This window comes from Sus scrofa, chromosome 17, assembly GCF_054392235.1.
Source record: "Sus scrofa isolate SSC_HxYL_T2T_F1_AM1 chromosome 17, Sscrofa_HxYL_maternal_Yorkshire_Landrace_v2.0, whole genome shotgun sequence".
Taxonomy (NCBI): Eukaryota; Metazoa; Chordata; class Mammalia; order Artiodactyla; family Suidae; genus Sus; species Sus scrofa.
The window spans coordinates 37,632,808-37,648,310 of record NC_139399.1 but is presented as its reverse complement, the minus strand read 5'-3'; the positions used below and the strand labels follow the sequence as shown (position 1 = coordinate 37,648,310).

At 53.9% G+C, this 15,503-nt stretch overlaps 1 protein-coding gene across 1 annotated transcript; it reads right to left on the bottom strand.

Moving 5' to 3' along the window:
• Positions 1 to 1,830: 1,830 nt before the first annotated feature.
• NXT1 (nuclear transport factor 2 like export factor 1) lies at positions 1,831 to 5,061 on the bottom strand. Its single transcript, XM_003134295.5, has 2 exons — positions 4,730 to 5,061; positions 1,831 to 2,450 (listed from the first exon to the last, which is right to left on the bottom strand). The coding sequence occupies exon 2, from the start codon at positions 2,404 to 2,406 to the stop codon at positions 1,984 to 1,986; it is 423 nt and encodes a 140-aa protein (XP_003134343.1). The 5' UTR covers positions 2,407 to 2,450; positions 4,730 to 5,061; the 3' UTR covers positions 1,831 to 1,983.
• Between the last annotated feature and the right edge of the window lie 10,442 nt (positions 5,062 to 15,503).

The window sequence follows — 15,503 nt, the reverse complement described above, 5'->3', positions numbered from 1 at the left end:
CTACCATTTATAGGGGGATTGAGGGCAGGTGGGCTCATCTGTTACCAGAGAAACCATGTCCCTCAAGCCCATGGGTTAACGACCATCAGGAGGGCATGCTTCCTTTACATAAACCAGCAAGTGAGGCCAGTGTGGCCAAAGGGGCAGGGGACCAGGGACAAGTACATTTGTGTGAGTAGGGGCAGGTGACGTAGAGCACAGAACAGCCATCCTGAGTGGTCTGACACCCCTCTCTGGCCCCGAGGAACAGTGCTCCAGGAGCCCAGTCCACACCTCAGCTGGGAACCTCAGTCCTATCTCACCTGTGTATTGCCAGGATCTCTACCACTGGCCAGACCACTCTCTAAACGGCTCTGAAGCTGAATGTATTGAACTGACCATTTCTTTTTTTTTCTTTTCTTGTCTTTTTGCCTTTTCTAGAGCCACTCCCTTGGCACATGGAAGTTCCCAGGCTAGGGGTCTAATTGGAGCTGCAGACGCTGGCCTATGCCAGAGCCACAGCAACGCGGGATCTGAGCCATATCTGCAACCTACATCACAGCTCACAGCAACGCTGGATCCTTAACCCACTGAGCAAGGCCAGGGATCGAACCTGCAACCTCATGGTTCCTAGTCAAATTCTTTAACCACTGAGCAACAACGGGAACTCCCTGAACTGACCATTTCTAAGTCTTGCCCTAACTGGATTACAAGCAGCTTGAGGGCAATGTCCCCATGACACACCCACATCTAAATCTCCTTTCTCACTTGAGATTTTGTTACCATCCCCAACTGCTAATAGTTTAAAAAACGGCTTTCTTTCTCAGGTAATTAGTCTGTGGGTAGCCAAGTAGGGCTATTCTGGAGGTCCATGTGGTCACCAGGAACCCAGGCTCCATCCAGCTCAGCACAAACTTACCTTGAGGGGACAGCCAAGCCATCCTCCTGGCCCCATTGTGCCAAAGCCAGTGGTCCGGCCACCACAGCTGCTTCCCAGGCAGCAGGACAGAGGAAAAATGGGCTTTTGATGTGGGGACTTTATCTCATATCCGGCCCAGCTGTCATTGAGCTGGGAGCAGCCTTGGGTGCTCAGCAAGGCTGAGGAGGAGAACTAAGAGGAAACAGCCATCTGTGCAGTCTGCACATGGGCACCTCTTTCCCCTCAAGGGTCCCCCATCCTGGTCCTAACCCACCCCCTAGCACACCTGTCTCTCAGCTTTACCTGGAAGCCATGTGTCCGCAAGATCTCATCTACACACCAGAGGATGATGGAAACTTCTAGCTTTCTAATCCTTCTTTACTTTGGAGAAATGCAGTTAGAGTTGGTCCTCGGGATCAGTAAAACCAGCACCTAATTTGATACCCTCCCTCCCACGCCCATACTTCTTCCTCTTAAAAGCAGTTCTCTTCTGCTCTTTGTGCAGAAGCAGTCGCGGCAGCCGCCTTGTTTTATAAGCAGTTATCAGCTCCAGCCTTGGTGTTTCACCAGCCCTCATCCACCTGACTCTCCGCAGAGGGGCTGAGGTGTCAGGGGTTCTGATGTGCTAAAGGGAATTGGATACGAAGGGCTGGGCTGCTCCTGTGAAATGCCAGTGAACAGCCCCATCCTGAGACTCAGGAGCACTTGGCCCAAGATGTGTGGCCTGGTCATTTTCAGTGTCCCAAGGGGTTCTGGTGTGAGCAGGCCGTGAGCCCACCTCTGGGACGCCTGTGCGCACACCTGCTCCTGGGGAAGGCCCTGGACCTCAGCCTCCGCAGGGCCTTCCAAGCTTGCTGCCTGCAACTCTCCTTCCCCTCCACCTCCCTACCCAAAACCTACCAAACATACTGGGCAAAGGGAAAAAAGCAACATTCGTATTATTTTTTTAATCATCAGAGTTTCCAGAACCAGGGTCTCCACTGGGCAAGTAGAAAAATAGAGAATTTCACTACTTTGAAAAGGCAGCTATGACAAACAAGCATGTGCCCAGGAGGGCCCTTGGCCTCAGGTGGGCTCCCAGCGCCCTAGCAGGCCCAGTCCTGGAAGCGGAAGCAATCACTGGCGATCTTCCATACTGCGTTGCTGGGTGAGGCCTGGGCCGTCAGGATGAAGTTCTGGTTGAAGTCCCGCTGCTTGTTGCCCTCAAACTTCACCGTCCCACAGATGACCACGAGGACAGTGGTCTGGCTCGGTGTGGCGTCGTCGTGGACAGGCTGGCAGTCTACCACGTTGATCTGGAACTCGCTGGAAGGCAACATCTCAAAAAACTCACTCAAGGATTCTTGTCCCGAAACGGCATTGCCGTTCCACACCAGGGTGGCAGTGCCTGTGTACAGGCGGGACAGCAACCTCCGCCGCTTGTCCATGGTGCTGTAGTACACGTTCACAAACTCCTCGGCTGCGCGGCAGGCCTGGTCCACGTAGGTCTTGAAGTCCACGGATGCCATCTCCGGCCTCCGCCCAGGTGCCTCCTGTTCCTGGGGGAGCCAGGCTGTGGGGCAGGAAAGTCGAAGAGAGCCTGTGTGAGTGCCAGCGTCTTCTGCTGGTGGCAGAACAAATACATACGGTGGAGAGGATTCCAGAAGACACTGGTGCCGATGCCTAGTCTTACTGCGCCTCAGTTTGCTCGTTTTAAAGTTACTGTGCGTAACTGAATGTAGGAATAGACAAAGCAGTGTACACCGCACGCTGACAGAAAAAGCCTGAGACCCACACATTCACAAGTGGCAGCTATTACTATGAATTCTAATGAACTCATTTTATAAGCTACAGGCCATCTGACTATGGAAGGCTGCTTTATCCTGGCAGAGAGGAACAGGTGTGGCTGCCCTGGAGAAGCAGGGAAGCAGTGTACCCCGTAAAGACAGTGCACCCCAGGAAGGGAAGAGAGGCCCAATTAAGGCCAGCCAGCCAGCAGAGCTCAGCTGATGAGTCTGGGGCCATCTAGTATGAGCTCAGCCACAGGGCCTGGGGAGCGAGGAGAAGGCAGGTTTCTTAAGAGAACAAATGCTACGAGGACTGGACAGGACCGCTATGGTGGCTGCAGTCCTCATGCTGCTGGGCACTGAGGAGCGAAGCTGGTGCTGACTGGAATGAGGGAGGATGTGCAGATCCTAGGAGCACAGGGAAGCCCTGAGTGCTAATGAAAGTAGGCAGGGGCCAGACGGAGATTCTATGAGGTGCAGGGCGAAGGGGTGGTGGCAGCAAAAAAGAATTTTGGCTGAAGCCAAAATGTCAACTTCCTTTATAAACAGTCCAGAGGAAATTCCCTGGTTGCCTAGTAGTTAAGGATTCAGAGTTGTCACTGACTCAGGTTCGATCCCTGGCCCAGAAACCTCTGCAGGCTGTGAGAATGGCTTAAAAAAATAAAAAAAGAAAAAGAAAAAAAGTGCCCAGCAATATAGATACCCATTATTAGAAACATCTTTGAGTTCCCTGGTGGCTCAGTGGGTTAGGGATCACTGCTGTGGCTCTGGCTACTGCTGTGGCATGTGTTTGATCCCTGGCCCGGGAACTTCCACTGCCAACTGCTGTCCCCCGCCAAAAGGAACAGCACAAACAACAACAAAAACCAGTCCAAAAGCATAAGGAAAAATTATTACTTGCTTTTTTTCCGGGTATGGTACAACTGTTCTGTTCTTTTTTTGCATGATTAAAACATTTCACCACACAAAAATCAAACAGAGGACAACATTACCAAGATAGTGAATATGTTTAGATTTACAAACTTAAATATTGAATATTTTTTCGTTTCAAAGACCTTAACTTAAAAAAAAAAATCAGGAGTTCCCATCATGCTGCAGTGGAACAGCGGAAACAAATCCGACTAGGAACTGTGAGGGTGCAGGTTCCATCCCTGGCCTTGATCAGTGGGTTGAGGATCTGCTGTTGTGTGAGCTGTGGTGTAGGTTGCAGACATGGCTTGGATCCTGCGTTGTTGTGGCTGTGGTGTAGGCCGGCGGCTACAGCTCTGATTCAAACCCTAGCCTGGGAACCTCCATGTGATGCAGGTGTAGCCCTAAAAAGCAAAAAAAAAAAAAAAAAAAAAAAATCAGCTCATGTAATAGATAAAAGACCCCAAGTAGGGCTGGGAAGAAGTCAGGAACGCTTAAGGGCTAAGGAAGGTGGAGGCCTGAGCCTCCAGGACAGAACTGGCGAGGCTGGAGATAGATCCCTCCAGAAAGGGGCCTGGGGGCCAGGCGCCCACGCGGGTTCTGCCACCCCCTCCTGAGGATCTCAAGTCCGGCTCTGCAGACACTCACTTGTAGCTCCTATTTTCTAGCGCTTAACATTGCACCACGTCTTTCAATGGTCCCCAGAATGGACGAGGCGTTACTGTAACAACTTCGCTAATGAGAAAAGAATACTTAGGTGTGGATGAGGGTCCGCGTGGGCACACCCCCATCTGTCATCTAAGAACACGATGTTGGGACGGTGCTGTCCTCTCACTGACTCCTGCCTTTCTGGGGTCAAATGTGCGGGCACTCGTTTCCCGAGGGCTAGTTTATAATCCGTCCCCCGCCCCGCCCCCACAGGCCTGTCTCCCTCGCTGGACTCCCCCTCACCCGGCTTCTACGCGATTCCCCGGTACCTGGGTTCCCTGCCTCCGCGGACACAGCTCAACCTGCCGCCCACCTGGAGGGTCTGCAGGAAGAGAGTCATTCCTGCGGGGCTGTAACCTGCTTAAGTCTCGCGGCAGGACCAGCCTGCATCCCCACAATGCGGGGGCAGAGGGTAGGGGGGGCACCTACCGGCACGGAAGACACCTACCTGAGCGGGGGGAACTACCTGAGCGGCAGGGGCAGCGGGGCGGCGGCCCTGGTCGGCGCCGGTCAGCGTGGAGATATGACCCCAGTCAGCGGGGGCCTCAGTCAGCTGGGGTCGGCGTGGGCGGCTCTGGTCATGCGGGCCGCGGCTCCGCGGGGACCCCCCTGACGGTCTGGCCTGGCCTGCCGAGTCTCCGCGCTCCTCCGCCGCTTGCTTGAAGGGGCCGGGAAGAGCCCCCCCCTCCGCGCCCCTTCCTCCCGGGACCTGCCGGGTCTCGTCCGCGCCTCCGCGGGTTCCCGCGCGGGGCCAGCCAGGTCGGCGCAGACGCGAGCTCCAGGCCCCGCCCCTCCCTGTGACGGGCAGCTGTATCAGCCAGTGGGACGGCGGGGCCGGAAAGCCCCGCCCAGGTGTGGCTCGAGGCCTCGAGGCTTCCGGGAGAGGCGCTTTCCCAGAAGACCACAGCAAATCCGCGCTTGAGTCTTAATTGGTTCATCCGGGTCACTGACTCCGGCGCAAGGTAGATGAGGCCCCTGATTGGGGTCTCCGGCACTGGGGGCGGGGCTGTCTCGCGGCTGCGCAGAGGCCTCTAGACAGGTGAGGTTTACTAGTGCCTCTGCGTTTTCCCGGCGTCTCTATGGTCAGCTTACCTAGCGCGCACCTTTGCCTGTTTTCCTAAGAGAACCCTTGCTTTCAGGTGTCAGGACAAGTTTAGAAACTGGGGCGGGGGGGGGGGTGCTCTACAGCATAGGTGACCTCCCACTTAAGTAGTCAATCATTTGGATTATAAAAAAATAAAATGCAGGCTGAGTAAAAAGCGTGAACTGAACTAACACTTCTGGAGTGGTATTCACTCTTCAATGTCTTTACAAAGCCCAAGCCAGTGAAAATGGAGTTTAATGTACAAAACTCTGAATGACCGTATGACTGGAATGAAAACGGGAGTTGACCTCCCCTATGACCCCTGGATTGGATGTCCTGCTGCTTTTGAGTTTCTTTGTTTCTCATGTAAGCCCTTTTCATTTCATTCTCATACCTTAGGCGGAGATATAATCATCATTCCTGATTGTATAGACGAGGAGGCAGAGAGATACAAATTAAATGACAGCTTGGAGTCACAGAACGCCTTCAGACCTAGAAAAGATGTTTAGGAGGGCATTTATCCTGCTCTGAGTTCTTCGAAAACGCAAGGCTTTAACGCTGAGAGGCAGCAGAGTCAGCAGCAGGAGAGTGAGAGGGCAGGAAACTTCTAGATTTGTGTCACCAGCAAATTGTTTCTGACCCACAGCAAGAGTTTTTTGTCTTTTTGTCTTTTTAGGGCCACACGCAAAGCATATGGAGGTTCCCAGGGCTAAGGGTCTAATCGGAGCTGTAGCCGCAGGCCTAGGCCAGAGCCACAGCAACAGCAGATCCGAGCCCCCTGTGCGTGTGACCTACACCACAGTTCACGCCAATGCCAGATCTTTAACCCACTGAGTAAGGCCAGAGATCGAACCCGAAACCTCATGGTTCCTAGTCAAATTTGTTTCTGCTGTGACACGACTGGAATGCCAATAAATATTGTTTGAATTAGCAGACAGTCCTGGGTTCAACTCATTGCTCCATAACATTCTAGTTGTAATGACTCTTCTCTATCAGTTAACCCTCTCCTCTTGGAAGCAAGCCTGGTTTTTACTGCAGCTGTGGTGCTTGAGTTGGGAGGTTAGAGATACCTTTGGCTCTAAGCGCCCAATTCTGGGGTAGTAGAATGCCCAGTTAGGGCCACTGAACCTAGAAAAGGAGTTTGCCAGGGGACTGGGGGAAAGATGCTATTTCTCCTTCTGGACATGTGATATGTGGATGGTGCTGTGGCAGCTATTTTGCCACCCTGAGGAGGGAGCCCTTGTGTGACGAGGTAGACAAGAGAGATGGGGAGAGATCAAGCCTTTGATAACTGTATTGGGAACCAAATCAACCTTGAAGTTTGAGCTTTCTAAAAGCCAGTACATTCTCTTTTTACATTATTATTACTATTTAAAATTGAGCATAAGCAGAAAATACTTGTAAGTTATCTGGCAGGGCTTAGTGCACTAGCAGAGTGTGTGAGTTAACCTCCCCTGAAACTCAGGGCCTCATCTATAGAGGAGGGAAAGTAATACCATCATTTCCTCTGGTTGACGTGAGGAGCGAGTGAATGGTACAGGGTGTGGTCAGTGCTTAGCCCAGGGCTGACCACACAGCAAACATTCAGGGGACGTTAGTGTGCTTTGACATTTTCCATTGACAGCAACTTCCTTGTTTGCCAAGGATCCTTCCCCAAACTGGCTCTGTAACTTGGGACAAATGTACTGACAAATTGGTAGGATTTGTCACCAAATCACATGGGCACCTTCTGGAAGATGAGCCCAGCTGGAGCAGCTGTGAAGCCAGTGGCCCATTTGCTGAGTGGAGTCTGTCCAGGGAGGAAGGACGCAGGTGGTCAGATATGCAGAGCTGCTGGCAGCTCTCAAGACTGGCCTTATGTAGGCATCTTGGGGTCTGTGAACACCAGGCTGAGTTTTCCCCGTTGTCACTGCACTTCTCTGGTGTCACAACTAACAGTGTTTGTTTGCTGTGTGACTTGGAACTGATCAACTCGCGGGTCTACAGTGATGGCTGGCCAGTTGTGCCTCCAATAGCGGCTGCTAAAAGAAACATGTGCTATTTTTTTTCTCTGCTTTAAAGGAGTCATCCAAGCTGCTGCTAGATGGGGCTGCATTTCTGGGAGGTCACTTGGGACCTGACTTTTGGGGAGATTCTGGGGAGACAGGAAGAAAGGAGGCCCATATGCTTAGGAGCTGAGGTGTGGCCATGAGCCCAGAGGGGAGGTGTGAGGTGGACAGCCATGTGACCAGGGAGAGAGAGAGCTGGAGTGAAGCTGTGCGCGCGCACACACACACACACACACACACACACACACACACACACCACAGTCACTGTGAAGAGTGGCTGCCTTGACTCCCAATGGTTTCTCATTCCTTCTGTGGCAAATTATACTTTCCAAAAATGGCCACACTAAGACTTGGCTCCCACATGCTCATCCAGCACTGTGCCTTGCCTGGGTCAGAAGTTGGCATTAGTTCCCTCCTCCCCTCCTCGTGGGCTCAGGTGGCCCTCCACTGTTCAGAAGAAATAGTCTGTGCAACCTCCGTGGGCTCTGGGTGCAGGTGTCCTTGGCACCAGCCACTGTGCGGTGTAAGCCCTGGCCATGTGGACAGGCCCGTGGGAAGAGGAACAGCTGAGCCACCTAGACGCTAGCAGTCCTGGGAGCCAGCTGCCTTGGAAATGGACTCCCCAGTCCTGGTTGGGTTGCCAGGGCTGGTATGGCTGGTGTGGCTCCAGGCAGAAATGAGCCCCCCTTCCATGCCCCAGCGATCACAGATTCCTGAGCTGCCTCTGTTGCTGGTGGTGCTGCCTGTGTCTGGCCTAGTCAGTGCCCACTGACTTAACTCTCTGGACCCTCCCATTTCTCAGCTTCTCAGCAGCTTCCATGAACTGCCTTGTGAAGTGCTGGTGCCTGGTGGGCGTCTTAGCCTGGCTCCTCCAGGCTAGCATGTTCAGAACAGGGACCTGGTGCAGATTGTGGGTTCAGGAGGTGCAGAGCCCTTCTGGGGTGGTGGGGTTGAGACAAGAAGGCTGGTGTGACACTGTGATTTATATTAAAAGTTACAGATTTGGTACCCCTTCCTGCAGAGCTCCTAAACCCTTGCAATTTCCTAAGTGCCGAGAGCAATAAAGACGTCTTTTGCTGTGTTAACGAGGTGACCTGAGAGACCACCCCTAAGGGTGGGGCTGGTTGCCAGGAGAATGACCAGTACTTCGAGGCTTAGAGGATTGACCTTCTAGCCCCAGCCTGGACTCTGAGGAGGGGAGAGGCTTGGAGGTTGAGTTCGATCACCAATGCCCAAAGGTCCAACCAACCATCTGTGCACTGAGGCTCCATTAAGCCCCAATAGATGGGCACTGTGAACTTCTGGGGTGAGGAACATGTGGAGGTGCTGGGGGCGCTGTGTTTGGAGAAGCTCTGAGCCCCTTCCCCACGCCCTGCCCTGTGTGTCTCCTCCATCTGACGGTCCCTGATACACATCCTTTCATAATAAACCAGTGGGGTAGCAAGTGAAGTGTTCCCTGCGTTCTATGAGCCATTCCAGCAAGTTCATCCACCCTGAGGAGGGGTCCTGGGGACCTCTGATCCACAGCCAGGGGACCGCCTGGACTTGTGACTGGTGTCTGAAGTGGGGGGTGGGCTTGAGGGCTGGGCCCTCACCTGTGGGATCCTCTGCCCACGTCTAGCAGGTGCGCCCTGAGGTCACCCTCCCAGTGCTCAGGCCACACAGGAATGGTGGTTGGGGGTCTCTGCTGGGGGTGAATGAGAGTGAGAAGACGAGATGTCTCAACACCAGACGGCCTGGGTCATGTCCAGGGGGGTCCTCTTGGCCCCTTGAGGGGTCAGCACCTTGTTACCGGTGTGTTGCGGTGACACCCAGTAAGCCCAAGTACATCCACTGCTAACAGACCACACGCACTGGGACGCTCTGGGGGCTTGTCGGCTCACAGATGCCAGAGCCTTTGCCTTGGTTTCTGCTGCAGGAAAACAGGGTGAGGCCTGGGCTTGCATTTCTAACAAAGTCCTGGGGCTCACTGGAGCCACTGGTGCTGGCCAGGACCACATGGAGAACCACGGTCCTGACCAGAGGACAGTACCCAGACGGGGCTCCTGGGACTGTGGGTGAGATCTGGGGAAGAGTGCCTGGAAGTGGAGGCTTCTTGGATTCTGCTGATGGCAATGACCTCCCAGCCCACATCTGGGATTCTGACTTCTCGTAATTCTAGCACCTTTTTTTTTTTTTTTTTCCTGGGTCTTTTGTCTTTTTAGTGCTACACCCACAGCATATGGAGGTTTCCAGGCTAGAGGTCTGATCGGAGCTGTTGCTGCCGGCCTACACCAGAGCCACAGCAACGCCAGATCCAAGCCGTGTCTGCAAACTACACCACAGCTCACAGCAATGCCAGATCCTGAACCTGCTGATCGAGGCCAGGGATTGAACCTGCAATCTCATGGTTCCTAGTCAGATTCATTTCCGCTGCGCCACAAGGGGAACTCCTGATTGTAGCATCTTAAATTGAGTCTTGCTTTCCACTCCCCTGGCAGTTAGTCCAGACCTGACTATGCTGCTTGATTTCCCCACTTCTGATGCTGCCTGGACTTGTCCTGCCCTTGGATTCTGAGCTGCTATTCAAGCAGCGGCCACACGAGTGTGGTCCAGACTTTGCAAAGGGCCTCTGTGCACACATCTGCTCAGCTCGGCGCCTCTGGACCTATGGGGATAAAGTGCTCCGTCTTTTCCAAGATCTAAGTGGGCAAATGGTGCAAACTCAAGAGTATCTCCTGTGCCTTGGCAGTGGGTGCCGAGGGCTTTGGGTTTCTTTTCACTGGGAGGAAGGGTTGGGATCCTCTGGGAAAAGTGGATGCCATGTGCGCACCCAGAGCGGCAGAGTCCCACGAGGTGAAGTTAAGCAAATGGTCCACCAGACTGGGGGCCACTGCCTTCTGGAAGAAGAGGTTGAAAGTGTCCCCGAGGAAGAAGGCCTGACAGTGATGGCAGCAAGCACGCTGGTCACAGCTCATCCTCACCCCGCTCCACCCCCGCCAGCACAGCTGCAGAGTCTGTCTTGTTCTCTCAGTATCTCTTTAAGCCCCTGCTTGTTGCTTAGGAACAAACCCTGTAATTTAGAAGTCAGATCAAATGATGATTTTTATTTTAAAGAACTGTGTGAACGATTGCAAACTTCTCATCCCTCACTGTCAGGATTCGTGACTGGCAGCAGCTACCAAATGGCAGAGATTTTCTCGGGGGAAGGGGGTGAAGCAAACTGATGCTCCAAACTGAAAACGCTTCCTTCTTCCAGATTCTGAGTTAGACGCTGTGTAGATAGAGCTCCTCGGTGGCCTAAGCAGTTAAGGATCTGGTGTTGTCACTGAAGTGACTTGTGTCGCTGCCGTGGCGCAGATTTGATCTCTGGCCTGGGAACTTCCACATGCCATGGGTGTGGCCAGTCCCCCCCACACCATAAAACAGAACAAAACCAATGAGTCTGGCTTTTAAAAATTCCATATATAAGTGATATTTCTATACTGTATTTTTCTCCCACTGTTGGACTTATCTGAGCATACTGCCCTCAGGTCCAGCCGTGTTATAACAAGTAATAGAATTTCCTTCTTTTTTATGGTTGAATAATATACATACATATATTATTTGTATATTAATAATAAACATAAAATTTTATATATAAATAAATGTATAATTTATATCTAAATATCAAACATTTTTTTTGGTTTCATTCTCCCCCTTGTTAGTATATGAGTCTTGTGTCTAGAGGAACAGGACAGAGGAAAGGAAGGATAAGAAAAGGATGGAGGTGGGAGTTCCCCTTGTGGCTTAGTGGAAATGAATCTGACTCGCATCCATGAGGACACAGGTTCGATCCCTAGTCTCACTCCGTGGGTTAAGGATCTGGCGTTGCTGTGAGCTGTGGTGTAGGTCACAGACGCAGCTCGGATCTGGCATTGCCGTGGCTCTGGTGTAGGCTGGCAGCTACAGCTCCAATTCAACCTCTAGCCTGAGAACTAAAAAAAAAAAAAAGAAAAGAAAAGAAAAGAAAAAGGTTGGAGGATGAATTTGAATACGAGCAGTACAAGCAGTTTTCAGAACAAGCCCATGGTGGGCGGCCCCCATGTCCAGTGCCCACATGACAGGCCCTTCCGTCTTCTCAGGAGGCTTGGATGGGCGAGTGATCAGAAACACTGGACCTTCCAGAGATGCCTTGCCTGGGGTCGGGGGAGAGGAGGGCCAGACCTATGGGTTTGCTTTAGGTCCTCATTTGCAAGCAGAGGCTTGTTGGCTCCAGACTTTCTCTGGCCTGTCTGACATCCAGGGAGCCCAGTGAGGCTCAGAACACTTGCAAAATCTTTTGGAAATAAAGATGAAAGGGTGGGGTCTCAGCCCCTTGTGAGGCTGGGAGAGGAAGATCCCTCCTACACAGCAAACACCGCGCCTTTTCCTTGGGGCAAACAAAGTCCCCAAGGCAGCTTTGTGCTGGGAAGAGCTGGAAAGGAGAAGTAGTGGGAACCCCAGCCTCATCCCAGACTCCTTATTCCCTGGGCTCCTCCCTCTCGCCCTGCCCCGTCCCCCCTTCAACTGACAAGACCATTTGCTGAGCACCTCTGAGAGGGGAGCGGAAGGAAGCAGCAGGTGCCCGGACAGGTAGGGCCTCGGTTTCCCCACCTGTGTGGCACCCCTGCTGCCCATGTGGCCCCTTTGTGCAGGTGCCGGGGCTGCAGGCAGCTTCTGGGCGTGTGAGTGGGGCTGTCACACAGGGCTTGGCACTCAGAAGGGCCATGAGCTTGGTTCCAAGCTTTGTGCTTATCCCTGGGAATCTTAACAGCTTCTGAGCAGGGGCCCCGAGTCTTCCGCCTGCCCTGGACCCAGCAGATCGTGTCCTGCCAGGGGCTTTGGTTTCTCTACCAGTGGAAGAAGGAGGGATTGGATTGGGCCTGGGGCCCCCGAGAATGGAGGGCTTGAGCAAGACCAGGGGCTGGGGCTCCAGGGAAGAGCCTGAGCAGCCCGAGGGCAAAGGCCCAAGTGACTGGGTGGGGGGCAGTGTTGGAGAGAGTCCTACAGTGCTGCGTGCCAGGCCTGCTTGGGCATCTAAATGGGGCGGGGAGCAGAGTGGACTGTGGGGTGCTGGTCAGGCCCCTTCCCAAGTTGCTGGTGATCTGTGAACAGTGGAAGGAGCCAGAGAAGAACCACAGTGGGTCAAGGAATGTGCTGTGTGCCATGGCTGGTGGGCCTGCTGTGTGTGTCTCTGTGCTTATATCTGTGTTTGTGTGTGTGTGTGTGTGTGTGTGTGTCTGTGTTTGTCTCTGTGTGTGTCTGTGTGTATGTCTGTGTGTGTGCATGTGTGTCTGTGTGTGTCTCTGTGTCTCTGTGTGTGTCTTTGTTGCGGGGTATTCAATCCCTTCTACTGTCACAGTGGTGCTTTGGTTTCCTGAGAGCTTTGAAAGACAGGGACATGGGGGGCCACGTTGATGGGAGTTGGGGCCTCTGCCTCCGGACCGCTCAGTGCTGAAATCATTAGGACAAGAGCCGGGCTCCAGAGTTGCTCAGGAAGCAGGAGCTGCCATGACAGCCCTGTAAACACGGCCGAGATTCTACAAGGCTAAGGCCGAGCCCAGAGAGCCCGGATTCTCTGCAGCCAAAAAGGATGGACGATGGGCGGGTTTCAGGGTTACCCACAAAGCTGATCCCTTACCTGGGGGAACCGAGGCTGTGTGGTGTCATTCCCAAGGTCCTGGGAGATACCCCCACTTCCTGATCACGAAGGGTGCTCTTCCCCTGCCCAGACCAGGCCATCCAGGTTGCTTCCAGGCCTGCACGTCCCGTTTTGTCCTGTTACGATGACCAGGGCGGGGCGCTGAGTGGGCAGGGCTGAGGGAAGCTGGAATGGGGGTGTGCTGTGGGCCACTGGCCACTTGGGTTCATCTGCAGGTCTCCGTTCAGGGGTCCTTAACCTGGAAGGCTTCCCAGACCTTGAGGCTCCCAGGCGACCCTGAGAGAAACATGTGAGGCAGTGCCTCTCAGCTTCCAGTCTGTGCCCTGGGCTCCAGGGGCCTTCCATGAAATTCCCTTTCTAAGTTGTTCAGCTTCAGATTCTGTTGCTTGCAATCAGTCCCCTGATTGTTTCTGGCGGTGGGGACAACCAGGCAGAGACAAGGGTACAGGTGTTGGGTATGGGGACACACAGCAGGGGGCCCGTGGCTGGCGGCACAGAGGTCTGGCTGGGGACTGTGGTGCATGAGGTGCCCGTTCTGACCTGGAGGATGCGGTTGACTGGTGAGGCCTGCCCAGGAAGGGGGTGATGTCCCTGCTCCCTTAGGACCATTGGGAGAGGCCCCAAGTGGGAACCCTGCTACTTACCTTCCTCCCCAGGTAGCTCTGTTGTTACTTAGGCATTTCCAGCCAGTCCTCTGGCTCTTCTGCAAGTTTGCTCAAGCGTCTTGAGCAATTTCCCCCTTGGATGGAGCCTGGAACCGTTGTCGGTTCATCAAGAACTGCGTGCTTGTGTGGGTCAGCCAGGGTCTGCAGGAGCCTTGGGCGACCCCGGTTTCTCCCTGAACAGCAGGGAATGTGACCTTCCCCACACATGGGCAATGGGCCGCTTGAGGAGGAGGGAGGATGGGGAGGAGGAAGCGGCCCCCTGGTCTGGCCGTGGCCATGGGCGAGTTCTCACATGTTTGGGGCAGCGGCTGTGCTCCTGACCCCACTCCTGCCCTCGGGAGCGGCCATCAAGTCCAGTCTTCCGGGAGCGCTGCCGTGGTGGCTGAGTCAGGCTTGTGTCACTCATACCCCGAGGTTTTGGGGGGCTGAGGGGGAGGCGAGCTTTCCAGAACAGAGCCGCGTCACCAGCCTGGCACGGAACAGTGGTTAAGCCACCGAGAAAGCACGCGTGTTATCCCAAGAGATAAACCCTGGAAATGTAGACAGGAATTCAACAAAGCCCAGTCCAAGCCCGCCACAACCCAGGAAACGCGCAGGAAATGAAAAGTGGAATTTCCTTCCTATAAACAGAGTCCAAAGGCAGATCTCAGGCTTTAGAAGGTTAGGGGGTCTGTGACTTCAGGGAATGGACAGTGGGGGGTGGGGTGGGCAGGGAGACCTGTGCCAAGTGTGAGGGTGTAGGGTCAAAAGGCAGAAGGGCAGAGGTCACCTCCCAGCCTTATCACTCCCGGGTTTGGGGGGCTGGTGCCTGGTGAGTCACTTACCAGCCTAACAGCCATGCCAGGTCACGTTGGAGCTGAGGGCTTCTTGTTCTACCAACCGCCTGGGCACTTGTCCTGTTACCTGCCCTGCCTGTAACCTCTCCTACACACTACCTGTCCTACCCACTACCTGTCCTGGACCTGCCCTGCCTAGCTCAAAATGAGGATGGGTCAGGGAGAGGTGGTGCCTATGAGCTGACTGGTAAGGCTACAGTGACACTTAGGCAGGCCTGGTACGGGGCTTGGACCCCTTGTCTGGGTCTCAGCCTGGACCCCCCTCAGCACAGGCACCAGGGGCAGCATCTGAGAGCAGCGCCCCCACAAACCTATTCACCATCGGAGGTAAAGGAAGTGCCGAATTTCTCTTGTCGGCATTAAACCCATCAGACGGTCCTTCTTGTTCCATGTCCATGTGTGTTTAGAGTGGAGTTGCATCAGAAGCCCGTGGCTCTGGGTGCCAAAACCACGAGGAGGGAGGAATTCAGATGCCAGAATCCTCCAGGCATGGGGTGGCCCTGCAGCCATGCGGGGTCATGTTGGAGCTGAAGGCTGTGCACCCCACTAGGGTCTGCCTCAGCTAGGGTGGGGGGCAGGGATGTGTTTCTTACAGGTTCCCAGGGGACCCCTCAAGGCTCGCCCTCAGGCAGAATCCTCTCATAGGTGTGGACACTCACCTAATTGAAGCCTTGCCCCAGGCTTATTTGGGAACAGGGTTCTTAAAGAGGTGATTAAGGTAGAGTGAGATTACTGGGGTGGGGCTGATCCCACGTGACTGCTTTTCTTTTCTTTTTCTTTTTTTTTGGCTTTTTAGGACTGCACCTGTGGCATATGGAGGTTCCCAGGCTAGGGGTCTAATTGGAGCTGTAGCCGCCGGCCAGAGCCACAGCAACGCGGGATCCGAGCTGCGTCCGCGACCTACACCACAGCTCACAGCAATGCCAG